This window comes from Eretmochelys imbricata, chromosome 5 (assembly GCF_965152235.1).
Source record: "Eretmochelys imbricata isolate rEreImb1 chromosome 5, rEreImb1.hap1, whole genome shotgun sequence".
Lineage (NCBI taxonomy): Eukaryota > Metazoa > Chordata > Testudines > Cheloniidae > Eretmochelys > Eretmochelys imbricata.
Genome location: NC_135576.1, coordinates 102,565,657 through 102,593,192, shown reverse-complemented (window position 1 = coordinate 102,593,192; position 27,536 = coordinate 102,565,657). Strand labels below are relative to the sequence as shown.

The window sequence follows — 27,536 nt, the reverse complement described above, 5'->3', positions numbered from 1 at the left end:
TTAAGTGGTAGTGCGTAGAAGTCCTCATAAAGGTATAGCCAGTGCTTCCCACACAGGTCCCTTGCTTTCAATTGCTGCCTGTCCACAGGATAGGGCCCTGACCTGCCTTTCCCCTGTGCAGATGCACTTTCTCTAGGGCTTTGAGCCTAGCAGGCACTGCTAGCTGGCACTACCCTTACACTTTCTAATACCTGCAGAAAGTTTATGGCTTCCTGCTCCCTCTCTCACCATCTCAGTGCACAAATGGAGGAGCAGGTATAATTTGGTCCTTAATGTTTGTACAGTTACTGTGACTTCATAGTTACTGCTTTTAAAGAAATTGGAACTACATTAAATGCAAATTCCAAAGTGATTACAAGTTAACAGATTGTGTTTGTTAATTACAGATTATAATTGTCTTTCTGCATTATTTGTCACCCTTTCACCTGCCTTGAAAGGAAAACTGAAATATAGATTCCGTTTTCACAGTTGTTTGGAGGGTGTAGTTTGGAGTATGAAGGGCCCTTTAGGAAGACTGGTGTTAGTAAATACAGCTGTTAAACAAACAGGAAAGAGCTGCCTGCCTCCTCAAATCTATAAAAAGAATTATTCTCCCATTTCATCCCAGCTCTTGCTCTTTGAGGAATGGGATATCTCTCTGGGATTGTGTTAGCGTCTTACATATTTTTCTACATTGTTGGCCTCAACCATCATCTTTCCCCACTTTGCAAAGATTAGGTCCATAAAGAGGGTCCGTTGCCTCCCTGCTCAATATCGTGTTACCTGAATATGCAATCTAAGAGCACTTTGCTTCTTTTTTCTGCCATATTGCATTGCAAGTTCATTCTCATTTTGCTGTCTGCTATTACCCCTTTTTGGTTTTAGTGTTTCCTCTAGTCACTTCTGATTCTGAAATAAAGATTAAGAAGCTTGAGGAAATGTCACTGAATTAGAGGTGCTGTTGCTCATCTCTGTAAAACTGTAACACCTGCACCATGACATTATTTTTAGTGATTTCACCTCTTTATTATTTTTAAGGGAATTGCACCAAAAATTGAATTTTCCACAAGAACAACCATTACTGAGCTTCCACTTCAAAATAGAAAGCAGTTTTATGTAAGTATTTTAATTAAAGCACACAAACATGGACAGAAACATCAATGTTTGATCTAATCTGTCACAGTGCACCCGTCACCGTTGCATTTAAGTACCTCAGACAGAAATAAGAATCACACCGATTCTGCACTGAAAGGCAAAATCTCTTTAGTCTTCTTTCAGTTCACCTGCTATGACAAGGGTCTCATTACTTGGTGATTGTTGTCAGGAGGATGTTGCTGATTATTCTGAAAAAGGGCAACACAAAAAAAAAGGGCAACACAAAAAAATGGGGCTTGCATTGTCTCCTAAAAGAGGCTAGACTTGGGCTGATCGTGATCTCTGGTGGGAAGGATTTCCCTGACCCATGGGCCTTTACTGAGAATGGTTTGCTTCTGGCTGTGAGTGTTTCATTTTTGCATGCTGTTGGTTGCTGTTTCTTCTGCTTGCTTCGCCCCCATCCCCCCCAACATAGCTTCAGTTTTCTCTGGATTGTGTTATAACCAACTAGCCAAGACACAATCTCCAGTGTCATTTGTTCCTCTGCACCAGCAGGGTTAAGTACATTACCAGATAATTATTCTTTATGGTTCAAATTTTGCAGTCCTTTCTGGAACAAAGTTCTCACTGAAGTCAAGGGAGTTTTTTCAATTAAAGGTTGCAGAATTTGGCTCATTCAGAATTACTGCTTTTTTGGAGCCAAATGCTCATGTCCTTACTCAAGCAAGGCCTCATTGAAGTCATGACCTCGGGATTTTGATTTTGGGTCTCAATCCTTTGAGCTGCTGAATGCTTCTTTAGAGATGCTCTTAACTCCAGTTGAATTCAGTAGAAGTTGGGATTACTGAGCACCACACAGAGGGCAATCAACATTTCACAGGATCAAGCCCTAGATGAGAAATTGTCAAACAAAGGTAAAATGGATAAAAAAGATAGGCATGAGTCCCTGCTCCCTTCTTTCTGTTATTGACTTTCTGTCACTTCTCAGCACAGTCACAGATTCCCCAGTTTTAATTTGTAGCCACATAGAGCCATAGTCTGCTCTCAGATGTGTAGGAGCCTCTTGTTGACTTTAAACCCTGCTCAGCCGGTTGTCTTTTACAGAGAGGTTTGCAAATAGCTTGTACATGTTTCTGCTTGGATAATTACTTTATGAGACAATTAATTTATCTAGCAGGGCAGAAACAGAATGAGGACACAAAGATCTGCATCTGTATCACCCAGGCGAAGGAGCATTTCCCCAGCACGATGTAAGACAACAAAGAAAAAGGATAATAAGATCTGTAAGAGCCTTACAAGATTATTAAGATCCCGCTCTCCATCTCCAAATGCTACAAAGCACCTATGTCAGCTCTGCAAAGAAAACCAAGTGCAGCAGTCAAGGTTAAGCCTGGGGTCTGTTGGATACAAACTGGATGCTGAAACCAGGCCGCCATTTGTTGTTAGACATGTAAGTCTTAAAATCACTGTACTGAGGTTTTTTTGTGTGTGTGTGATGATATTAGAGAAAATTGGGTGCTCCTGTTATCCTTCCTCAGAAAGCTAGATCAAGAGGAGACCCAAAGAAATTAACCAGCAGCAAATTTTAAATGTAAAAAGAAATGCTTAATTGATCTGTGGAACTCACTGCCACCAAATAGCATTGAGGTCAGCTAGTTAACAGATTCAGGAAAAGATTAGACATTTGTATCATTAATAATTACATCCAAAGTTACATTTAGATGGGATAAAAATTATAAGAGACTTAAACCCTCATTCTTTAGGCCATAAACAAACCACTAGCTGTCTGGGGTTAGGAAGAAACTGTCCTCCTGGGGCAGATTTTTCCTTCATGGTTCATCATAAGGTTTCTTCCACCTTCCTCTGAAGCATCCAGTGCTGGCCATTCTCAGAGACAAGACATAGGACTAGATGGGCCATTGGTGTAGCAAGGTATAACAAACCCCATTTTTTTCTATGTTGGACTTCTTAAATGGCGAATCTAGAGAACATTCAAGTCAGTGGGAAGACTTCCATTGATTTCCCTGGGCTTTGAACTGATGGGGCCTTTCATCTGAAGATCTCAAAGTACTTTACAAACACTAGCCAATTAAGCATTACAGTGCCCATGTGAGGTGTATATGAGTATATATTTATATATATATATGTATATGTATATATATGGAAAAGGGCGAGGGGGGGATTCAAAAGTGCTGTATCTCAGTATTTTTATATGTTAAGATGATGTGCATTGTAGAGAAGCCTAAATTAGATCCTGGCAGAGAGGGACACACAGACAGATCTATCTAAACACCCCAGCCAATCCACTAAATTATCTATGCATCATTTTCCCCAATTTGTAGTTTTACTGTATTTTAAATGGTCGTTTATAATGTTTTAAATGCCTATAGATACCCTGTTGCAATCCATGAAGGGCATATTGTTTGAGTTCCCTGTTCCATGAAGATGAAAGATTTTTTGAGTCCCCATGAAGATGAAAGCAATATCAAAACTCTCCTAACCACAAATTTAAAAGAAAACTCAGAAGTTCAAGTGCCACATCCACTACCTCTTCTATAACAAGATGGTGTCTTCAGACCAGTCATTTCCTTATTCTAAAAGCATCAGTAATGTCAGAATTCCCCGTGTTTGTTAGACTAGGGGGTTTTGCTGAAATGTCTGCACTGTGCTGTGTATATTGTTCTCCTCTTTTGTTTATTTTTGTAGTTGTGAAAGGAAAGAAAGAAAGAGGGAGGGAGGGAGGGAGGGAGGGAAGAACATTTTTTTTAGTTCTTTTCTTTATAGACTGTAAGAAGCTGCAAATATGTTCATGTCCAGTCCTAGTTTTCACAGAATAAAAATAGCAACTTCATATTATTCCTTCATTTTAGATAGTTGTTTGCAGTGTTTCTGATTGTTGTCACATGCTGAATATATGAATAGAGACACTGGTTTTATGGCCCATGACAACTGTTTGTGACACACCCTGCTGTCTAATAACCCTCCATTGGCCTACTTCATTTTAAGTGGTTTCCTACAGCATGTGTGAACCTAGCAATCAGTCCCACCTTGTATTTAGCTTGGACCTCTGCTAACCTTCTCCAGACCTGAAGAAGAGCTCTGTGGAGCTCAAAAGCTTGTCCCTTCCACTAACAGAAGTTGGTCCAATAGAAGATATTACCTCACATACTATATATCTTTCATTTTAGGTAGACAGTTCTAACCCATTTGGTGAAAAAACTTCATCACAGTTACCTTATCGAAATCCAAAACAAAATGTGAGCTCAGCAAGGAATTCACTTGAATTTCAATTGAAACAAGGTACTTAAAATTTGTTTTTAATAAATTTATTATAGAAGTAATAGCACCATTTATCCTAATTGTAAAGATGTTTGCAAACTATGGACTGCATTCTGCCACTCAGATTTCAAAGGGGCTGTTTGCAGAGTGAAGCACTACTTGGAGTGAGTAAGGTGAGCAGAATCTGGCCTGAAATGCAGAAATGTGCTCACAGCTGAATTACAGCCATTGCTGGGGTAGAAGACCATGGCTGCTGTTTTACAGTACACATCAGTACTGCATGACAGTTTAGCGTGGGAGCTGATTTCTCTCTTGTTTAGTAGTATGCTCTTTTGAAGGAAAGAGTTGTTGTCCGCAGACCAACATTACCTCTTCTTCTCCATTATTATGTGCTACCACTGTCAGGAAGTCTTTTCTCTAAGGGACTTATCCAAAGGCCATTGAAATCAGTAGAAATACTCCGATTGCCTGCAACATGCCTTGGATCAGGCCCCCTGAGGCCATGAAATCTATAATTTTTCGTATTCTTTGTTCTGATCCTTGTCACAAGCTGAATATTCATCAAGTAATCAGCACATTGGGCAAAGAAATAAAGCCATATACTCAAAAGGGAACTTCTTCAAATAGTCACTGATAGCAGTGAACTTCTACTTGGAAAAGTGACTTTGTAAAAATGCTACCTTCTTACTCAGATATTTCCTTTAGTGTAGTGAGAGTCATATCTGTTGCATTTATTAACAATGCTATGTTTATAGTTCTCTTTGCTCCTGTTAGCCCTGCAGAGCCATCACAGGTAGGACTGAGGATATGATCCTCCAATGCATTTCACATGGCAAAACTTAAGTGCCGCTAGAGCCTTTCTCATTAGTAATAATTCACAAGATGGAGAGAACTTAGTTTGACATTCAGATCCCCCTCCCTGATCTTGGCAGCTCCTCCTCTCTGTGCCAAACGGATGTTTGAGAAGGAGCGAAGCTGGACCATAATATTTCAGTTTCTTGGTCATTTGAATTAACCTCAACATATCTACTGTCAGGGGTTCTCAACCTTTTTTTTTTCTGAGCCCCCCCGCACATCATGCTATAAAAACTCCACCACCCACCTGTGCCACAACAACTGGTTTTTGCATATCCCGTAGATAAAAAGCCAGAGCTGGTGTTAGTGGGTGGCAAGCAGGTTAATTGCCTCAGGCCCCACGCCTGAGTCCATGAAGTTAAGTTGCTTGGGCTTTGGCCTCAGCCCCAGGTGGTGGGACTCGGGCTTCAGCTTTCTGCTGTGGGATCCAGCAAATCTAACACTGGCCCTGCTCTCTGCTTTATTTTGGCAGACCCCCTGAAACCTGCTCGCAGCCTCCCAGGGGTCCCCAGATCCCTGGCTGAGAACCACTACACTATGTATTACTTCTGCAGTTGGTGATCTAAAGAGACTAGGTCATCTATTGCAATTCCTTTGACCAATGGGAGGTTTCAAATTACGACTGTTATATCAGGCTGTAGAAAATGTCCGTGGCAGTGAGTTACAGAGGGATCTCACAAAAATGGGTGACTGGAGAAGAAAATCGCAGATGAAATTCAACATTGATAAGTGCAAAGTAATGCATATTGGAAAAAATAATCCCAACTTTACAAATACAGTGATGGATTCTAAATTAGCTATTGCTGCCCAAGAAAGAGAACTTGGAGTCACCATGGGTGGTTCTCTGAAAACTTTCTCTCAGTGCACAGCAATAGTCAAAAAGGCTGACAGTATGTTAGGAACTATTAAGGAAGGGATAGAAAATAAGCCAGAAAATACCATAATGCCACCTTGAATACTGTGTCCAATTCTGGTTGCCATATCTCAAACAGGATATAGTGGAACTGGAAAAAGTTTAGAGTAGGGCCACAAAGATGATCAAGGGTATGGAATGGCTTCCCTATAAGGAGAGTCTAAAAAGATTAGCGCTTTTCAGCCTAGAAAAGAGATGACTAAGGGGGAATATGATAGAGGTCTATAAAATTATGGCGTGTGGAAAAAGTCAGTAGAGAAGTGTTGTTTACCCTTTACCACAATACAAGAACCAGGGGTCACCCCATTAAATTAATAGGCAGCAGGTGTAATGCAAATAAAAGGAAGTACTTTTTTACACAGCAACCAGCTAAACTATGGGATTCGTTGCTTTGGGATGTTGTGATGGCCAGAAGTATAACTGGATTCAGAAAAGAACTGGATAAGTTCATGGAGGATAGGTCCATCTGTGGCTTTAAACCAAGATGGTCAGGGATAGAACACCATGCTTGGTGTGACCCTAAACCTTTTACTACCAGAAGTCAGGTGTGCAAGACAGGTGTGGATCACTCCATAATTGCTCTGTTGTGTACACTCCCCCTTCTTCTTAATGTATGTGCAACATGCCTCAAGTGCACGTGACCAGGATTCATCACCAAATTTGGTCTGCTTGGTTGGATCATTTGTTTCCCTGGCCCAGGCTGGGTACTGACGGGGAGTGTGACATGAACGCTGATCCATGCCCCTCTGTATTCCCCTTGAAGCTCTGGTACTGGCTACTGTCAGAGACAGGGTACCGGGCAAGATGGTCTGACCCAGTATGGCAGCTCGTATATTCTTATGCTCTACCAGGAACATTTTTAGTCATCTTGTGATTACGTTCTGAGTTCAGTGCTAATATGTGGATGAACAGTGAAAGTAGTAATGTAAGAGTAACTGCTAATAATCAGTCATTGAAATGTCTTTTTTCTTTTAGCTTTATCTTTTGATAGCTGTGAAGCATCAAATGCCTCAGTTAAGGTAATTTAAAAAATAACTGTAAAATTACATCTCTTCTGTTAGTAGTTTAATCTACATATTTTAAAAAGAGAATTAAATGAGGGGAGTTGATCGCTCAGGGGACAGTAATGGCTAAGTCTGGTTATCTGCAATGGGAAATTATGAAAAAAGCCCTGCTCTGGTTATTGTGAGAAAAAAACTCACAAATTTATAGAATATAATGTCAAAAAGTTACAGGTCACATTGTTTTCAGAAAAAAATCTTTATTTTGCCATAAAAATAGGTTGAAACTATTTAAAAATCAGGACAGTTACCCAGACATCATTACACTGGACATCTACAGAGCCAAATTTGTAAAACTCCTTAGAAGAATCTACCGCACTAGAGATCTGGCCAGGGTGACAAAGACCCATGACTTTAGATATCAAGGCTGTGACAAACCGACATGGAAATCTATTATAACAGAAGTCATAGCCTAGACAAACATACGGTTTTAATAATGGAATATGGCGCCATTTGTCCTGAAGTCATCAATTCAATTCAATCTCAGAGCAGTATTAACAGGAAATCATTACTATCTGATAGCTGTTTGGTAAGCTACTGTATGTCTCTGTGAAATTAGTTAATAGTCTCAGTTTGGACTGGTATTCACATAAAAAAAGCCGCTGCCACTCTGGTTGATATGGTTCTCAGCAACTTTAGCAGAAAGGCCAAGAAATAAATGTGAACTATCTCATTCCTACATGGTCTCTACACATCTGGGTTCAGGCACGTCAGTAGGATAGCATCGGAGGGTTTGCATTACTGTTCTGCAATACACATCTCCATCTCCGGTGCTCCCAATCTACCACCTTTCACCAGTACTAAATTCACTTTGAAATATTTAAATCCTACCAATGTGCCAAAATCTAAGATCACATCGGAGGGAAAAAGGTTGCCCATTCTCCATTCCCATTCAATCATTGGCCACTGTAGTAGGTATTTTACTTTGCCCATTGTGATTATATTTTTTTCTGATTTTGACACTAGTTCACAAAAGATCAGACCAAATCACGTCACACAGACCATCAAACAGCCATCAGATACTGACAACTGTCAGTCATCACCAAGCTAGCCAGATTAACCGAGAGGTGGAAAGTTCCATATCCTATTACCAGTTCTAGGCTAGGAGTCAAAAAGTGCCCTCCAATGTTCACTTTTTACTCTTCTCTAAATAAAATGGCTCTTGAAAAGTGATCTATGATATGAATAAAGTGTGGATTGTTAATAAATGCTGGTTGTTTTTCTCCCTAAATATCAATCTCATAATTCATGATGGATAACAGATATTAGATCAGAGAACCCTTCCTCACCTCCTTGCTCTCCCTTGATCCAAAATGATGTTGTATAGATAGAGTATAATACAGCTGAAGGTTAAGATTCTGCAAAATCCCTAACCCAGAGCCATTCCTGTTCTTATAGAATGATTGAAAGAGAATATGAATGGAATAGAACATGGTGAAAGGATAACGATCTGCTGCTATTAGATGAATGTTGAGGCATGGGAAAATTATTTATTTCCAGAAAAGGAGATGCTGATCCTATGACACTGTTCTGTTATAGTGACTTTATTTCTATTGTCCCAAGTGACTGATGTAAATGTAATTATTTTAGCTATTGGATAGTCATGCCACAGATAGGTGTACTAGTGTGCTGCACTCTTACTTGCTGTGTTCTGGCTAGCTTAGAGAATTTGCCTGTTGTACTAAAGGGGAGAAGGGAGAGGTGTCCAGGGGATTAGCTGTATGTGTCCTTCATCTCTGGAGAGATAGCTTTAAATCCTGCTTTAGAGTACTAGAGGAAATGAGTTTGTTGTTCTCACGCTGCTTCCCATCTGCCCATAAAACAAAAACACCAGGCTGTCTTGCACAGTCAGAAGTCTTGGCTCAAAAGAGATGTATGGGGTTGAAATAGATATGGTCATTTTGGATCAGGATTGAGGTGCATTATGGAAAGTTGCACCACATTTACCTGGCTTAATCAAGATAGCACTATCAGTGTTAGTTCCTAGCACTGCAATCTACCCATAGAATAAAAAAGACTGTGATCAGAGACTAGCTTATCCATCAGCATCCATGACCAGGTGTCAGCACACAGGACCATGTGCAGGGGAGCAAAACGATTGAGCTGACTTGACCTGGTAGCTAGGCTAGGAGGAGCTCATTAGCTTGACTTCAGGAATGTAAAAGACTAAGGAGGAGTTCTCTGAGCCAAGAGAGAGTCACATGGGTTGACCAGAGCTATTACAGGGAGGATCCTGAAGCTTAGGCTGCTCAGGAAGGAGCTCGGGCTAAGATTTGCCTCAGCCCTTGCATTAGTTAAGAATAAATGCAAATGCCAGGGATGGGGTGAGTTTGGACCAAAATCTGTTGTGCTTGTGCTGTATTATGAGTGAAGTAAAAGTTTTGCCCTTTTACAGTGCCCCTGAGTCTTTCTCCATAGCAGAATATCTAATGAGTGAGCTCATTTGGAAGTCACCCTGTCTGTTGTTGAATTGTGTTACACTGCTTCATCACTGACTTGTTTGAACAGTAAATGGGAAAGTGTCTTACAGGTACATTTTTGTGGCAAACAATTGAATGAGTTACTTGTGCCCCATGTGGCTCTTCTAGAGAAAGTGTGCCAAATTCTGTTCTCCTTATTACCCAGCAATGTCATTACTCCAGTGAGGTGTGTTGGATGGGTATAACTGGGACAGAATTTGACACACCGCATTGCAACAGGTTTGGATTCTACAAGGTTTCTGTTGGGTTCTAGCCAGAGAACTGAAGAGCAGTATCCAAAGTCGGACCGCTTCAGGGACTGAGAGAATGGAGTTGTTTGCTTGGAGTGACATTGTTGCACAAGCTCTGGCCCTGTATTTAATTATAAGCTCTATAGATAGACCTCTTTGTTGTCCTATCACAAGCACCTTGAAGTCGATATTTCAAAAAACTCCCAACTGGTAAATTCCCAACTGGCAGGTGCGGGTTGTTTATAGGCCTTTTTCACTGCCCCACTTTGTGGTGTTTTTCTACTTAATCTCTTGCAACATCAAAAGTTAAGATGACTGACTGTGTGGGAAGGAGCTTCATTCTAATACAGCACAATTAAGGTTGAGAGCTTTACGGTAGAAATAGCTTGCTTATCTGATCCTACGCTACGCTACATTTTCACAAATAAACTTGTTTCTGACTGGCTGAAATATTGACTTTTATTAGCTCTTGTTAGTGACTAATGGTTAGCTGTCCAACAGCGTGATAGATTCTGCTTATTATTAGAAAATGTGGCTCACAACTAATCAGAGCTTCTGTTTGGTCCAGATTTTTGAAGTGTTCCCATTTACCTGTCCAGATCTAGGGTTTGCTCATACTTAAAACTGTCCTTTTATACATATGGCATTATGACTTTTCAACTTCAGCCTGATATTCCCCACCCCCTCTTCATTGCAACAAAATACTGCAGACTGTCACTGTTTGCTCCCTTCCTCTCCTTCTCTCTCTCCCCCCTTTCTCCTCCTCCCTGTGTCCTTTCTAACTAAAGAAAAATGTTTCTTTGTTCCACAGGTTATCAGGGAACCGGATGAACAGACCACATCTGAACATGATTCATCATCTCTTGAAACAGATGAACTTGTAAATTACCCTGGCAGTTCTCCTACTCAAGGAGATTTGACATTTCACCGCACAGCATCATTTGCCACCTCCCCATATTACAGATCACCTAGTCCTGTTCGGAGTCACTCTCCTCTGGAACAAAGGTATTGATCCTTTATAAAAATCTGTAATTGAGTGACATGGTGCTGTAAGTAGGAGCAGAGATGTTGAATGACCAAAAACATTCACATTCAAGCTACTTTCTAAGGGTGTTGAGTTTGTGACTCTCAGATATGTTTCTGTGGATCATTTTGACAGTACTCAGAGTGATTATTGAAAGATATAGACCTGCGAGAACAAGTATGGGAACTTAGGAACAGCAATACAGCAACAAACCAGTGGTTCTTCGAGTCTAGTATATCCTGTCTCTGACAGTGACTAATACCAGATACTTGAGAGGAAGGTACAAGAACCGCATTATGAACAATTGGGGAAAAATACATTAATAGAAAAAGTTTCTTCCTAACCCCAGTCAATTAATGGTTATGGCTTATGTTCTGATACGTGAGATTTATGTACTGTAAAAATCTTTTAAATCATACCTAATGTAACTGGATGTTCTTATTAGCCTTAAAAATGCGCTTTTGACCTCAATAATATCTAGTAGCAATCAGTTCCACACACAACTAATCCATTGTGTGAAAAACAAACAGACAACAAATGTATTTATTTTCATCAGCTTTAAATTTGTTGCCTTTAAGTTTCACTGACTGCCCACCTTGTTCTTATATTGTGAGAAAGAGTAGCTAGGATTTATCTTCTCTGCACCATTCACTAGTCTTTATACCTCTGTCATGGCCCAAGGTATTTGACTTTTAAAACTGAACAGTCCCAATCTTTTCAATCATAGAACCATAGAATCATAGAATATTAGGGTTGGAAGAGACTTCAGGAGGTCATCTAGTCCAATCCCCTGCTCAAAGCAGGACCAGCACCAACTAAATCATCCCAGTTAGGGCTTTGTCAAGCTGGCCCTTAAAAACCTCTCAGGATGGAGATTCCACCACCTCTCTAGGTAACCCATTCCAGTGCTTCACCACCCTCCTTGTGAAATAGTGTTTCCTAATATCCAGCCTAGACCTCTCCCACTGCAACTTGAGACCATTGCTTCTTGTTCTGTCATCTGCCACCACTGAGAACAGCTGAGCTCCATCCTCTTTGGAACACCCCTTCAGGTAGTGGAAGGCTGCTATCAAATCCCTCCTCGCTCTTCTCTTCTGCAGACTAAATGACCTCAGTTCCCGCAGCTTCTCCTCATAAGTCATATGCCTCAGCCCCCTAATCATTATTGTTGCCCTCCGCTGGACTCTGTCCAATTTGTCCACATCCATTCTATAGTGGGGGGCCCAAATCTGGACACAGTACTCCAGGTGTGGCCTCACCAGTGCTGAATAGAGGGGAATAATCACTTCCCTCGATCAGCTGGCAATGCTCCTATTACTGCAGCCCAATATGCCGTTGGGCCTCTTGACAACAAGGGCACACTGTTGACTCATATCCAGCTTCTCGTCCACTGTAACCCCCAGGTTCTTTTCTGCAGAACTGCCGCTTAGCCAGTCGGTTCCCAGCCTGTAGCAGTGCATGGGATTCTTCCTTCCTAAGTGCAGGACTGTGCACTTGTCCTTGTTGAACCTCATCAGATTTCTTTTTGCTCAATCCTCCAATTTGTCTAGGTCACTCTGGACACTATCCCTACCCTCCAGCGTATCTACCTCTCCCCCCAGCTTAGTGCGAACTTGCTGAGGGTGCAATTCATCCCATCATCCAGATTATTAATAAAAATGTAGAACAAAACCAGCTCCAGGACCGACCCCTGGGACACTCTGCTTGATACCAGCTGGCAACTAGACATTGAACCACTGATCACTATCCATTGAGCCCGACAATCTAGCCAGCTTTCTATCCACTGTGACAGGGTCAGGCCAGATGGCTACAAGAGAGTGCTAGAAGGCAGATATATTAGCCCCAGGTTAAGTAGGTCCCTTTTCCCTGGGTAAGGTAACAGGGAAGGTTCCAGAACAATCAGGAACTTTCTGGAAACAATTAAGGCAGACAGGCTAATTAGAACAGCTGCAGCCAATCAAGAAGCTGCCAGAATCAATTAAGACAGGCAGGCTAATCAGGGCACCTGGGTTTTTAAAAAAGGAGCTCACTTCAGTTTGTGATGTGCGTGTGGGGAGCAAGAGACGCAAGAAGCTGAGAGTGAGAAGGCATACTACTGGAAGACTGAGAAGTACAAGCATTATTAGACATCAGGAGGAAGGTCCTGTGGTGAGAATAAAGAAGGTGTTGGGAGGAGGCCATGGGGAAGTAGCCCAGGGAGTTGTAGCTGTCATGCAGCTGTTACAGGAGCCACTGTAGACAGCTACAATCCACAGGGCCCTGGGCTGGAACCTGGAGTAGAGGGCAGGCCCGGGTTCCCCCCATCCCTCCATCCCCCAACTCCCTACTTGATACCGGAGGAGTTGACCTGGTCTGTGGGTTCCACCAGAGGGGAAGGTCTCTGACCTGTTCCCTGATCCACTAGGTGGATCAGCGGAGACTGCGGGGATTGTTCTTCTTCCTTTTCCCCATGCTGGCCGGTGATGAGGCTAACTGAGTGAACAGCAGATTTGAGCCACGAAAGTGGTCAAACTGAGGGCTGCTGTGAACCTCTGAGGCGAGTAAATCCGCCAATAAGCGCAGGACCCACCAACGCAGAGGAGGAACTTTGTCACACCACTTTATAATCCATTCATCCAATCCATACTTCTTTAATTTGCTCTTTCTTTAATATATCTATCTATAAATAGAGTCTGAGTCTTACTTTAACCTGATAGTCAGAAGTTGTCTGATATCATTGCTGAGTTCAGTCCGCCTATCACCCTGAAATATGTTAAGGGCTGTTGATTGCCTTGGCTGAAAGGGGAAATTTGTTGCCAAAAGTACAAGAAGAATGATTTCTTTGGTGTCCACTGGTCCTGCATTGCAGAACATGCAGGTCAGAGGTTAGAACAGTTTGTTGGCAGCCACATGTTGCATCGGAGGAGGCTGCAGCTAGTTCAGTATTATTTTGGAGAAGAAAAGGAAAAAGCTCTACACTTCAGAGAGCACATGGGAAACTTAACAGGACAGAAAAAATGGTCTTTTTTCTGAGACAAATTGTCAAGAACATATCTTCTTGTTTGTTTATTTGTATTGAACCAGAACCTTGTTGTGTTAGGTGCTGTACAAACACAGAACAAAAAGACAGTCCCTGCCCCAAGATCTTAAAATCCAAGGAACAGTTGTGTCTCTGGTTGGGTCTTTCCGAATAATTGATAATAACACCTTCCTCCCACCCCCCCACAGCCCTCTGTACACAGAATATTTTGGATATCAATCAAAATAACTTTTAAATCATTTTCCCATTAGGCATCAATCCAGCAAAGCACTTAAGCGTGTAGTTAACTTTCAGCATGTGTGTAGTCTCAGTTTTGCTACAATAAAGTCACTGGGAATACTCATACGCTTTTCGTTAAGCACATGCTTCAGTGCTTTGCTGGATCAGGGTCTTTGTCAGGAATGGCTCGTTGCTGAGTATTCCTTGTCTAGTTTTCACTGATTCTCTAACTGCTAGGTTCTATGTAGTATATAGGCTGAAGAGTCCAGAAAGATAATGTTCCATTTACTTTCTGTTTACAGGTCTGTGTAACGGATGGGAAAATAGGTGCTTCTGTGTGAAAAAAGAGGTGCTGGCTAGCCTCAGACTTAGGATGGTTTAAGTTGGCTAAATTCCCCTCTATTGCATGCCATGTGAAAATAAAGCACTGGTGACTCTTTATCTTCAAGAGATCATCAACAACAGAAAAACACAGGGTTGTAAGAGGGTTCCTCTAATATGTTTGTCTGTGTAGATGGGACAAATTGTATTGCAAAGGATTGTGATGAGGTGCTCAAACAATTTTAACTATACTATAAATGGACGATTAGGGCTAAACTTTCATATTCAGATGCCTAAAGTTCAAAAAGTTAAGTATCCAATCCCTTTAGTTATACAACCCAACAGGTACGAAAATAGCTGTGGTGTTTTTGATGAATAAAGCATCCTTTTACATGCTATTTCTTTAATAAAGAGCTTTCCTTCCTTCGTGCTGCTCTAATGGTTTTCTGGCATGACCAGTTCTCTGCTCAAGCCCTTATCCTACCCTCTCTTTCTGGGCAGACAACTGCCTAAATATCTGACTAAAATCATTAACACCTTCAGGGCAGCCTGGTTGGGTGGGAACTTAGAAAAATGACAGCCCCTTATTTCACAGTGTAGTAGCGGGATTGTTTTGTGGAAGAGGCCGTCTTCACCAACTCAGCAAAGTCCAAATCTCCAAATCTCGCATGAAACTCTTGATTATGGCCACAAGGGTAAGATGAACTTGTGGGACCAAATTTTCAAAGTGGCTTCTTTTTGTGCACACAGTTGCCTGCACATGTGATTTTTGTGTGTGCATGATCTCTTGGATGTGTCAAGTGATATCATTTATATGTTCAAGCCCAATGTAAGTGTATTTTATGCCCATTTTGCACATGCAGACAGAGCTTCCATTAGGAAATCACTTGCAGATGCCAATGTGCAAAAAAAAAAAATTGTCCATGTAGAGGCCATGTTTTGAAAACTTGTCCCATTATACGCAGCAGCGTGAACGTTATTGGTACATGCATGGTTTGTGTCTGAGATTGGTTATCTCTATGAGCAAACAAATGAATTAGGCAGCTTTTTCAGAATAGGATTTTGAAAAGTTTAACTCATTAAATCTAAGGGTGTTTTTTGTTGTTGTTGGAAAGTTGTGATTTTCTGGCAACTTATGAAATGGCAGCTTGGGGAGATAGTTTTGTGGTGCTATATACTGCAGGGCTAAACTGAGACAATGGTATCAGAGTAACATTGGCGATCATGTGGACTGCACTTAAAGAACTGGATTCTTTCTGTTCATTATCATTATGCGCAGCCCTGCAGACACTATGTTGGCTCTGCACTTTGTGGATCAGCGCTGTAAAATACTGTTTTCTTTTACTGGAGTTGCAAAGCACAGTTACTCTCTGAATTGCTGCACATAATGGAAGTATGGTGCTGAGAGCTGCACTTTGCTGACGGATACGTGTTGTTCCTTGGCAGTTGATGTTTATTGGCTATAAGAAGAATCATTGTGGTGCTTTTCATGTTCATTTACTTTAATGTGAGGTTTTGGACGAAAGAAAAATTCATCTTTATCCTGGACTTTATCTCCCAAGGAATAAAGGACCAGTCTGGCCTTTGCTTATAATAGTCAAAGCAGGTATAGCTGCGCTACTTCTCAGTAATGTTAAAGCACATTGATTAATCCTCACACCTCTTCTGTGAGTTAGGAAAACAGCATTAGGCCATGTTACCAAGTGGGTACCTGAGACATACAGTGGTTAAGTATCTTCACCTGAAAGTAACGGAGTGGCAGAGCAGGCTAGAACCCAGAGGTTTGGCCTTCTGTTCTAACCTTTTGACATTGCCTGCAAATTTTACTTTGCTTAGTCATTTCCTACTTGTTATCAATGCACTGGTCCTGCCCAAGAGAGTACAAATCCTGCACTGCAGACCGTACTAGGCATGACTTAAACTGAATGTCGAAATTGCCTGGAGGCTTCAGTGATAATGTTAATTTATGTATTTAGTTACGTGGCAGAACCATCTATAATGCAGCCTTTTAAAGATGTTATAGTTGGTTGACGGCACTTTGTTCAGGGAAGTGAATGCTGCCAGCAGGGGAGGGGAAGACTTCTTTGGATTATTTTGCTGTATGCAGTGCAGGGGAGGAGGGATGGTCCAAGAGAGCAGAAGACAGCATCAAAGGGGAGAGAAAAAGAATGGTGGGGAAAAGGAAGATATTTGAAGAGACAGGGGGAAAGGTTAGGAAAAATGGGGAGAGCGTGAGGGAAAGAATGAGGTGGGAAACCTGGGGTGGGGGAGAGAGGAGAAAATGCCAGCAAAAGGAAAATGGAACATAATTAAAGGGAAGGAGTGGGAATGAGCAGTAAGTATCACCAAATGTGAGCAGGGAGAGAGGGTGAGTGAGCGAGAGATGAATGGAGATAATAAAAAGCTGAAGGAAATGGCAGAAAAAAAGAAAAATAGCTTGAAGGGGTAAGTGGGTGGTCTGTGAGAAACCAGCTGCCGGTAAAACGATTGCACGTTTGAAAATAATAAGTGTGAGGGAGACAAAAATGAAAATGAGAGAGGAAAATGTTCATAAAGATACAGAAGGGCAAAGATGGGGTGAAAGATCAGAAACAGGAAAGAATGAGAAGAAGGAAGAAAATACCTATTGGGCTTTGATCAGCAGGGCATGTAAATATGTGTCTAACTTTAAATATGTGAGTTGAAGTCAATAGAACTACTCACATGCCTTACTGAACTGTGGCCTTGGCCACCAATATCCGTTAAGATACGTTATTAGAATATGTCAGTTTCTCCTCTCTTCTTCATTTGTACAGTATTAACACATCTACTTAAGAAAAATACAGCCAAAAGATTGCTGAGTCCCATCTTAAGTGGATCCTTTAAATCGTGGGTCATATTCTCAATGACATGACATATTTTGTGTTTCAAGAGGGCCAAACACCCTCTTTATGAATTATGAATAAGGTACTTGGCGGAAAAAATAAAATGTCTTTATGACAGAGGAGAATTTGGGATGTGACTGTTTTGATACATTTTTGCAGGTTATATTCCAATCCTCATTTCAGTTGGGAAAAGATCCACAAGAGAGTGCAGAATCTCCTAACCTCAAACCAGGCAAAGCAGAGACTTTCCTTTGTGAGTATTAATATTACAACTTGAGAGCAGCTGGTACCGATGTGACAGTGTCACCTAATTATCTGCACTTCCCAGGTTATAGGTTTCTCTGTCCACTCAACCTCCCACTGCCCCCGGTGACTTATAAATGTTACAGCCGGGTTTTCAGCATCCAGAGTATTCACCCAAAGATGTCTGGCTAGGTCTGGACTAAGTATTGTCTCATTGGTATTCACCCAGAGGTGAAAGTAAGACTGTCCGGTTCGGTCCGGTGTACCGGCAAGAGCCAGTACGCTGTGCCGGACCGGACCAGATTCCCCAGGCTGGTGCTTTAAAGGGCCTGGGGCTTCCCGCAGCGGCCGGAGCCCCAAGCTCTTTAAAGTGCCCCAGAGCCCCGGGGCTCCCAGCCACCTCTGCAGCTGGTAGCTCTGGGGGTGATTTCAAGGCCCCGGGGCTCCCAGCTGCAGCCGGAGCCTGGGGCCTTTAAATTTTGATTTAAAGGGCCTGGCCCACCTCTTCCAGTTGAGGCCACGCCTCTTCTGGTCGAGGCCACGCACCCTGCTCAGGACTCCGGAGTACCGATAAGTCCTTTAAGTTACTTTCACCCCTGTCTTCACCACCACTTCTGTACACTACACAAATGCAGCAGTGGTGTCCATGGCTGTAACAGAGAAGGGATTGAGAATGTAAGGGTGAGTTAGGATAAAAAGAGGTGTAATAATGTTGGAACCCACACTCCGTAATGCATGGAGAGATGAATTAACAAAAGGAAATGGTTTCAGTACAATTGCTGAAGCACAAAGGCTTTTTTGATACCTCTTCTGCAGTGAGTCCATATGAATAGCACTCTGAACTATCTTGAGGTGTGAGCCACTGTACTTGTGTTCATGTATGAGCCTAACCTGCACAGTGGCCAGCTGGATGCCATTATTGACAGGTATCTCTTTGCTAATATGGGGATCCAAAGTTCCTGGATCTAGCCTAGTATCCCATGGCAATTTTAAATAAATAAATTGGCACTTCACAGCCCTGCTTTACTGTGGCTGCCTTGCGCAAATACCTACCCGTTCAGAGGTACTCAAAGCATTCCACACTGTTTGGCCTATTTTTTCAATGTAACAAATGCACATAATACATTTCATTGATGCTAAAAGAGAAAGGATGTATATCTGAGCCATGATGCCCTCTCCCCAGGCCAACTGTATGATCCTTACTGATAGCAATATCCCCACTGAAGTTACACAAGGGGTGAAATTGGTTCTCTCAGTCTCCCTTTACCCGCCTGTAAAATGGGATTAATAATAAATACCAAACTCATAACAGGATGATAGAAGTCAACAGGAGAACTTGCATGAATAAGGGTTGCAGGATCAAGCTTTTCATTTCACTGGGATATTTAAGAACTCTGGATCTTAAAATTCAAACAGTTGCTGTCACACCCTGATGTCACAAAGGGTGCATCGGCCCTGCATGCTTCTTTTGGCAGCCTGTAGCGTACATCCCATGTACACTATAGCATAGTTATAAGTAGCAGTGTAAACAGTGAGGCATGGCTTAGGTGAGTAGAGGAAAGGTGCACCTGAAGGATGTGGGTGTGCATGTGAGTTCCATACTCTACATGGCTCTCTCCATGTCCAAGCTGTGCCTCTCCTTCTACACTTGCTGTTTTTAGCAGAGTAGTGTCCTGCTGCCGCCCCACTGCCTTGCCTCTGCCAGAGCCTTTCACTGACACATGGAGCTACACATCAGAGTGTGGACGTGGTGTTCTTTTCACTGTGGAGTATAGCTACATGTACACCACATGCCGCCCAAAACGTTGTGTAGTGTAGACATAGCTATAGTGCCATCCAGTGTAACTGACCTTGACTCCACTTAGAAAAAGCTTTATCATGAAGTCAAACAGAGCCAACATTTATACTCTCTAGTGAGCAAATCCACTTCCCAGGGCCACATTAATCCTTGCTATAACTCCATATACTTTAGTTTAGTTACACCAGAGATGACTTTGAGCCGAACGTTTAAGTGACTTGCCACACAATAAATCAATGACAGAGCTTGGAGTAGAACGCAATAGAGCTTCCCTTTCAGTCCACTGAGCCACACTGCCTCTTTGGAACCCTACATTCAAAGTACTCATGTACCTACAGCTCTTTTCTGCTCATAAAACTTTTGTAGTCATTTTGTCTCTGCTCTTCCCATTATTTTCAGTTTATACCTTGTATCAATCAGGAACTGTTCTTGTTGCATAATTTCAAAAACTTCCATATGGAGACATATTTCTAGTGAGTTTACTGAAGCTGGTGTTACTTGCTACTATCTCACTGACATGATTCCAGCCAATAACGCTGGGAAGTATAGAGGACAATCTCCTAGATTTATTGCCCTGAACTTATAGTAATAAGTAGTTTTAACTCCCCTGGAAACAGCTGATAGGTTTGGTTTTGGCTAGGTACATTAGCAGTGCTTATGAAGATGAACAATGAAATTAATCGGACAGTTTTTTTCAGGGAGCCACTGATTCTGAAATTGATGATGTCCTTGAAAGAAGGTCCATCTCTTTGAGGAGTTCCCCTCAGGATGACTCATTGGAGCAAAGATATTACTAAGTAGTTGTCATCAGAAAGGTAAGCTGCTTAAATGCTTCTCTTCACCTTTAGATTTATTGGAATTATTTCGGATCCAGGAAATTTATAAATTTCTAGTATTTCTGCAGTAGAATCTGTTGTAAAAGTATTGTGACAGGGTCGGGCCAGATGGCTACAGGAGAGTAATAGAAGGCAGATATATTAGCCCCAGGCTAAGTAGGTCCCTTTTCCCTGGATAAGGTAACAGGGAAGGTTCCAGAACAATCAGGAACCTTCTGGAGACAATTAAGACAGGCTGATTAGAACACCTGCAGCCAATCAAGAAGCTGCTAGAATTAATTAAGGCAGGCTAATCAGGGCACCTGGGTTTTAAAAAGGAGCTCACTTCAGTTTGTGGTGCACGTGTGAGGAGCTGGGAGCAAGAGACACTAGGAGCTGAGAGTGAGAACGTGGACTGTTGGAGGACTGAGGTGTATAAGCATTATCAGAGACCGGGAGGAAGGTCCTATGGTGAGGATAAAGAAGGTGTTGGGAGGAGGCCATGGGAAGTAGCCCAGGGAGTTGTAGCTGTCGCACAGCTGTTCCAGGAGGCACTCTAGACAGCTGCATTCCACAGGGCCCCGGGCTGGAACCTGGAGTAGAGGGCAGGCCCGGGTTCCCCACAAATCCTCCCAACTCCTGGTCAGACATAGGAGGAGTCGACCTGGACTGTGGGTTCAGAAAAACAGCCAAGCTGAGGGCTGCTGTGAAGCTCCAAGGCGAGGAAATCCGCCAATAAGTGCAAGACCCACCAAGGTAGAGGAGGAACTTTGTCACAGTATGCTAAACAGCCCTATTTCCTGACTATACAACTGTAATTTACTTGTAATTGCCAAAGCAAGCTGTATTTTTTGTGTTCTTAAACTACCCAGTCACTTTAAGAATCATTATACCCAAAACAGTGACTCTAAAAGTGGCATTTTGGGTTTCCTTGTTTGTCGTCTCTCTAGGATACCATATCAAATTTCATTAGTTTACATGAAAAACATTTCTCTCTCTCTCTGTCTTTTCCCAGCTGCCAACGCTGCAAACATCATAGTGGGATCTGAAAGTCATGATAGGTTCTTTCTGGTTAGTCCATCAGCACTGGCAGCAAAGATTCTGTAGCTGGAACTTTGTTTAACAGTTCTCGTTAGGTTTTTCAAATGGGTCTAGGCAAGTTAAGGTGCCCAACCTCCACTGAATTTCAGTGGGATTTGGGTGCCTAATTCTCTTAGGCTCTTTTGCAAATCTCGGTCACTGTTATAAGAGAGAACACAATCCAGCTCAGTCTCCCCTAGATGTGTTACCTCTATATTATTAGCAGGAGTAAAAAACTGGTCAATTATTAAAATTAGGAAAAATTACTGAGGTCTCTAGTGTATGGTGACATGGCTCAAGATACATACAGGGAGCAGATTTGATGAATAAGAAGGTGGCAATTTTACACAGCCCCTTTTCTGACCATAACCACACTTTAATTTGTTTCTATTTGTCAAACATTTTTCTTCACTGGAGACATTATTTTAGATCCAATGACTCAGTGTTAAACAGCAGTATGTGGTTTCATTTCTCAGCCAGCAAATGAAGGGCCAAATTCTATCATCCTTACATTGAGTGAATGCTCCATGGTAGCATTCTCTGAGATGCTCCCAGCTCCACGCAAAGGGCCAGTTAGACAGGCAGAACTGCAGAGTCTCAATGCGTGGATGAGACAATGGTGTAGGGAGGAGAGGTTTAGATTTATTAGGAACTCAGGAAACTTTTGGGAAAGGGGGAGCCTATACAGGAAGGACGGGCTACAACTAAACCAAAATGGAACCAGATTGCTGGCACTTAACTTTAAAAAGGTCGTAGAGCAGTTTTTAAACTAAGGGCTGGGGGAAAGCTGACAGGTGTGGAGGAGCACGTGGTTCGGACATCCCTTAGTGGAGGATCTATTAATAAAGAATCTCTATGTCCTAATGAAGATGAGAGGATGCAAAATGATAAAATACAGGCAGGATCTGATCAGAAACAATCAAATAAAAAAGAGTCCCATTCAATTACATCGTGTGATGGCAGACAGCTAAAAGGAGACAAATTTTTAAAGTGCTTATATACCAGTGCTAGAAGTTTAAATAATAAAATGGGTGAACTAGAGTGGCTTGTATTAAATGAGGATATTGATATAATGAGCATCACAGAAACTTGGTGGAATGAGGATAATCAATGGGATACATTAATACCAGGGTACAAAACATATCGGAAGGACACAACAGGTCGTGCTGTTGGGGGAGTGGCATTATATGTGAAAGAAAGCGTAGAATCAAATGAAGTAAAAATCGTAAATGAATCAAACTGTACCATAGAATCTCTACGGATAGAAATTCCATGCTCTACTAATAAGAATATAGCAGTAGGGATATATTACTGACCACCTGACCAGGATGGTGATAGTGATTGTGAAATGCTCAGGGAGATTAGAGAGGCTATTAAAATAAAAAGCTCAATAATAATAATCGGGGATTTCAGTTATCCCCATATTGACTGGGTACATGTCACCTCAGGATGGGATGCAGAGATAAAGTTTCTTGACACCTTAAATGACTGCTTCTTGGAGCAGCTGGTCCTGGAACCCACCAGAGGAGAGGCAATTACTGATTTAGTCCTAAGTGGAGCACAGGATCTGGTCCAAGAGGTGACTATAGCTGGACCTCTTGGTACTAGTGACCGTAATATAATTAAATTTAATATCCCTGTGGCAGGAAAAACACCAAAGCGGCCCAAGACTGCAGCGCTTAATTTCAGAAAGGGGAACTACACAAAAATGAGGAGGTTAGTTAAACAGAAATTAAAGGTTTCAGAGTAGCAGCCATGTTAGTCTGTATTCGCAAAAAGAAAAGGAGTACTTGTGGCACCTTAGAGACTAACAAATTTATTTGAGCATAAGCTTTCATGTTCTCTATGTGTATAAATCTCCCCACTGTATTTTCCACTGAATGCATCCGATGAAGTGAGCTGTAGCTCACGAAAGCTTATGCTCAGATAAATTTGTTAGTCTCTAAGGTGCCACAAGTACTCCTTTTCTTTTTAGATATTAAAGGGTACAGTGCCAAAAGTGAAATCTCTGCAAGCTGCGTGGAAACCTTTTAAAGACACTGTAATAGAGGCTCAACTTAAATGTACACCCCAAATTAAAAAACATAGTAAGAGAACCTGAAAAGAGCCACCATGGCTAAACAACAAAGTAAAAGAAGCAGTGAGTGGCAAAAAGGCATGCTTTAAAAAGTGGAAGTTAAATCCTAGTGAGGAAAATGGAAAGGAGCATAAACACTGGCAAATGAAATGTAAAAATACAATTAGGAAGGCCAAAAAAGAATTTGAGGAACAGTTAGCCAAAGACTCAAAAAGTAATAGCAATTTTTTTTTTAAAGTACATTAGAAGCAGGAAGCCTGCCAAACAACCAGTGGGGCCACTGGACGATTGAGGTGCTAAAGGAGCACTCAAGGACAATAAGGCTGTTGCGGAGAAACTAAATGAATTCTTTGCATCGTTCTTCACGGCTGAGGATGTGAGGGAGATTCCCAAACCTGAGCCATTCTTTTTAGGTGACTGTCCTAAACTGAGGTATAATTAGAGGAGGTTTTGAACAAATTGATAAATTAAACAGCAATAAATCACCAGGACCAGATGGTATTCACCCAAGAATTCTGAAGGAACTCAAATGGGAAATTGTAGAACTACTATCTGTAGTCTGTAACCTGTCATTTAAATCAGCTTCTGTACCAAATGACTGGAGGATAGCTGATGTGACGCCAATTTCTTAAAAGGGCTCCAGAGGTGATCCTGGCAATTACAGGCCTGTAAGCCTGACTTCAGTACCGGGCAAACTGGGGGTTGAAACTGTAATAAAGAACAATATTGTCAGACATAGATGAACATAATTTGTTGAGGAAGAGTCAACATGGTTTTAGTAAGGGGAAATCATGCCTCACCAATCTGCTAGAATTCTTTGAGGGGGTCAACAAGCATGTGGACCAAGGAGATCCCTTGGATATACTGTCCTTAGATTTTCAGAAAGCCTTTGACAAGGTCCCTCACCAAAGGCTCTTACGCAAAGTAAACTGCCATGGGATAAGAGGGAATGTGCTCTCATGGATTGGTAACGGTTAAAAGATAGGAAACAAAGGGTACGTATAAATGATCAGTTTTCAGAATGGAGAGAAATAAATAGTGATGTCCCCCAGGGGTCTGTTCTGGGACCAGACCTATTCAACATATTCATAAATGATCTGGAAAAAGGGGTAAACAGTGAGGTGGCAAAATTAAGACCCAGGCAGACAGTGAAGAGCTACAAAAGGATCTCTCAAAACTGGGTGACTGGGCAACAAAATGGCAGATGAAATTTAATGTTGATAAATGCAAAGTAATGCACACTGGAAAGCATAATCCCTACTGTACATATAAAATGATGGGGTCTAATTTAGCTGTTACCACTCAAGAAAGAGATCTTGGAGTCATTGTGGATAGCTCTCTGAAAACATCCACTCAGTGTGCAGCGGCAGTCAAGAAAGCGAACAGAATGCTGGGAATAATTAAGAAGGGGATAGAAAATAGGACAGAAAATATCATGTTGCCTCTATATAAATCCATCGTACACCCACATCTTGAATACTGTGTGCAGATGTGGTCGCCCCATCTAAAAAAAGATATATTGGAATTGGAAAAGGTTCAGAAAAGGGCGACAAAAATTATTAGGGGTATGGAACGGCTTCCCGTATAAGGAGAGATTTATAAGACTGGGACTTTTCAGCTTGGAAAAGAGACGGTTAAGGGGAGATATGATTGAGGTCTATAAAGTGATGACTGGTATAGAGAAAGTAGATAAGGAAATGTTGTTTACTGCTTCTCATAACACAAGAACTAGGGGTCACCAAATGAAATGAATAGGCAGCAGGTTTAAAACAAAGGAAAGGAAGTATTTCTTCACACAGCACACAGTCAACCTGTGGAACTCCTTGCCAGATGATGTTGTGAAGGCCAAGACCATAACAGGGTTCAAAAAAGAAGTAGATAAATTCATGGAGGATAGATCCATCAATGGCTATTAGCCAGGATGGGCAGGAATACTGTGCTTAGCCTCTCTTTGCCAGAAGCTGGGAATGGGTGCCAGGGGATGGATCACTTGATGATTATCTGTTCTGTTCATTCCCTCTGGGGCACCTGTCACTGGCCACTGTCAGAAGACAGAATACTGGGCTAGCTGGACCTTTGGTCTGACCCACTAGGGCCATCCTTATGTTCTTATCCCATTTAAGTCCAGGGGAACATTGCCCAATTAAGGACTTCAGAATTTGGCCCAAAGTGATTTAGTTCATTTGGATTTTAAAGGACAAATCCTGTGAGTAAACACACCTATCAGCAGATCCCTAAAGAGTATGTTAAATATTTTGTTTTCCATCACATGCTTTTCTTTCTTTCTTTTTTTTTCTTTTAACCTAAATGTCACTCATTTTGATGGGATATTAACATTTTTTATGAATGGAAAACTGGGCAAAATTCTGCTCTCAGTTACTCATGCACAAGTTCAACCCTGTTAACTTCAGTTGAGAGGCACACATATAATTGAGGGCTTACCTTCAAGGGGGAAAAGCTTGGAGCAGCTACTGCAGAAAAGCTATTGCAGGAAGTATTCATTTACAGAAGCCCCCAGGGAGTGCCTTTCTCCACTTTCCTCTGCAGCTGAGGATGCAATACAATGAAACGGATAGTTCCAACCTTTGGATAATGGAGTTGATCCAATAAAAGATATTACCTCACCCTCCTTGTTTTACTTTACTAGGTTTTGGATAATCAGGGTTTTATTGTAATTAAAATGGGAATTTGATTGGGACACCAGGATTAACAACAATCATATTCTTGCAAAAGGAGCCAGAGTATCTTTGATGACCACCCTGCAGTCAGGACTCATCTTTCATGTTTCATCTGAAAGGTCTCCTCTCCCATAGCACAGTGTCCCCAACACTATACAAGGACATATGTTCAGTAATACCTAAGGCCTTTTTTTATATAGGCACCTATTACTCCCACCCCTGTCTTGATTTTTCACACTTGCTATCTGGTCACCCTAGTAATGCCTCAAAAATTACTTATAATGCCACTTTTCACCGGCACTGATGCCTGCTGCAATAAGGGCATTGCTGGGGGTTTCCCATCCAAATATAGAGAAGGTCTCACTCTTAGCTTATGACATCTGACAAGATCACCTCCTGACGTGGTGGAATAGCAGACAGCAGCCCCTCTAGTTCTTTCTCCTTTGCTATACATGGCATCCGTGTGAGCAGCCACCAGTGCTGGCAAGACTAGGGTGACCATAAAGGATGGCAAGAAAGGTGGAAATTCCCGACTTGCTTAATTTGCACCGATTCAGCCTATGTGATTATTTGTAGAGGAACATAGGTTCTAGTCGTGTAGCTGCTCCTCAGCCTAGCACTACATTCTCTTCAAGGTGTGCAGTGACTTTAAGAAACGTTATGTAGATCCTGTTCTGTACGGCTGCTGTCACAATTGATGACACTCCTGAACCGGATGCTGCTTATGACTGTCTCTGAAATGCCAAGTATAATTTAAAATGTAATTTTCACAGATGGCAATAGCTGGTTTTCTTATTGCCTGAACTAAGCGGGTACAGGCTGAGTGGGCATGGAGACTGAACAGCTTTCTCACAATCTGCAAGTGTTCCCTCTAGGTCAGATGTGAGTCACATGGGGGAGCTTTGTGGTGACACTTGCGCTGCCACTGCTTATGCTCTACCTGGTTTATGGACTAACGAACTACCGCAGTCTCCACCCTAACCAAGTTCTCCTATAGCTTGTTTGAACCCGTCTCGTTTTTTAACAGGAGTCCATCTCCAAGGCTGTACGTGGCTAGAGGTGCTTCTCTCAGTGAGAAGTTTCACAGAACGCTGATGGTGCTTCTGCTTGAGAAATGCAAAGTTGCACTAAAGGCTTATTTTGGCTGGTAGAATTACACACCCTGACTTAAAATCGAAGGGCTGAAGGAGCTCGTAGGCGCTTGAAATATTGACTCATTGCAGTAGGCCTCCTGAACGTCCGGTTTAACGCAGCAAATCTTCTGTAAGCTGTTTTTATGCTTACATATATACTGGTTATATAGTCAGTACTTCGATGGTAAATTTCATGTACTTAACGGCATAGTAATTAAATTTTACAACAGAAAATCCTTGTGACAGGTCTGGTGGTAATTACTAGAGGCCAGATGGATCATTTCCATGGAAGATTAGTGGGAGCCAGAGAGACTGGGAAGTTTCCCCGAATCATTTTGGGGGAGATAGGATGGGCAGAGTGTGTGCAGAGGGT

At 41.9% G+C, this 27,536-nt stretch overlaps 1 protein-coding gene across 1 annotated transcript in view; it reads left to right on the top strand.

Annotated features, from left to right (window-relative positions):
- SPATA6L (spermatogenesis associated 6 like) overlaps positions 1-20,177 on the top strand; it is a 33,712-nt gene extending 13,535 nt beyond the window's left edge. Inside the window, exons 6-12 of the mRNA XM_077816426.1 lie at positions 1,018-1,095; positions 2,249-2,524; positions 4,263-4,374; positions 7,097-7,140; positions 10,704-10,897; positions 17,499-17,592; positions 20,079-20,177. Coding sequence (XP_077672552.1) covers positions 1,018-1,095; positions 2,249-2,524; positions 4,263-4,374; positions 7,097-7,140; positions 10,704-10,897; positions 17,499-17,592; positions 20,079-20,177 — 897 coding nt within the window. The remainder of the gene's footprint in view (positions 1-1,017; positions 1,096-2,248; positions 2,525-4,262; positions 4,375-7,096; positions 7,141-10,703; positions 10,898-17,498; positions 17,593-20,078) is intronic.
- The last annotated feature ends 7,359 nt before the right edge of the window (positions 20,178-27,536 follow it).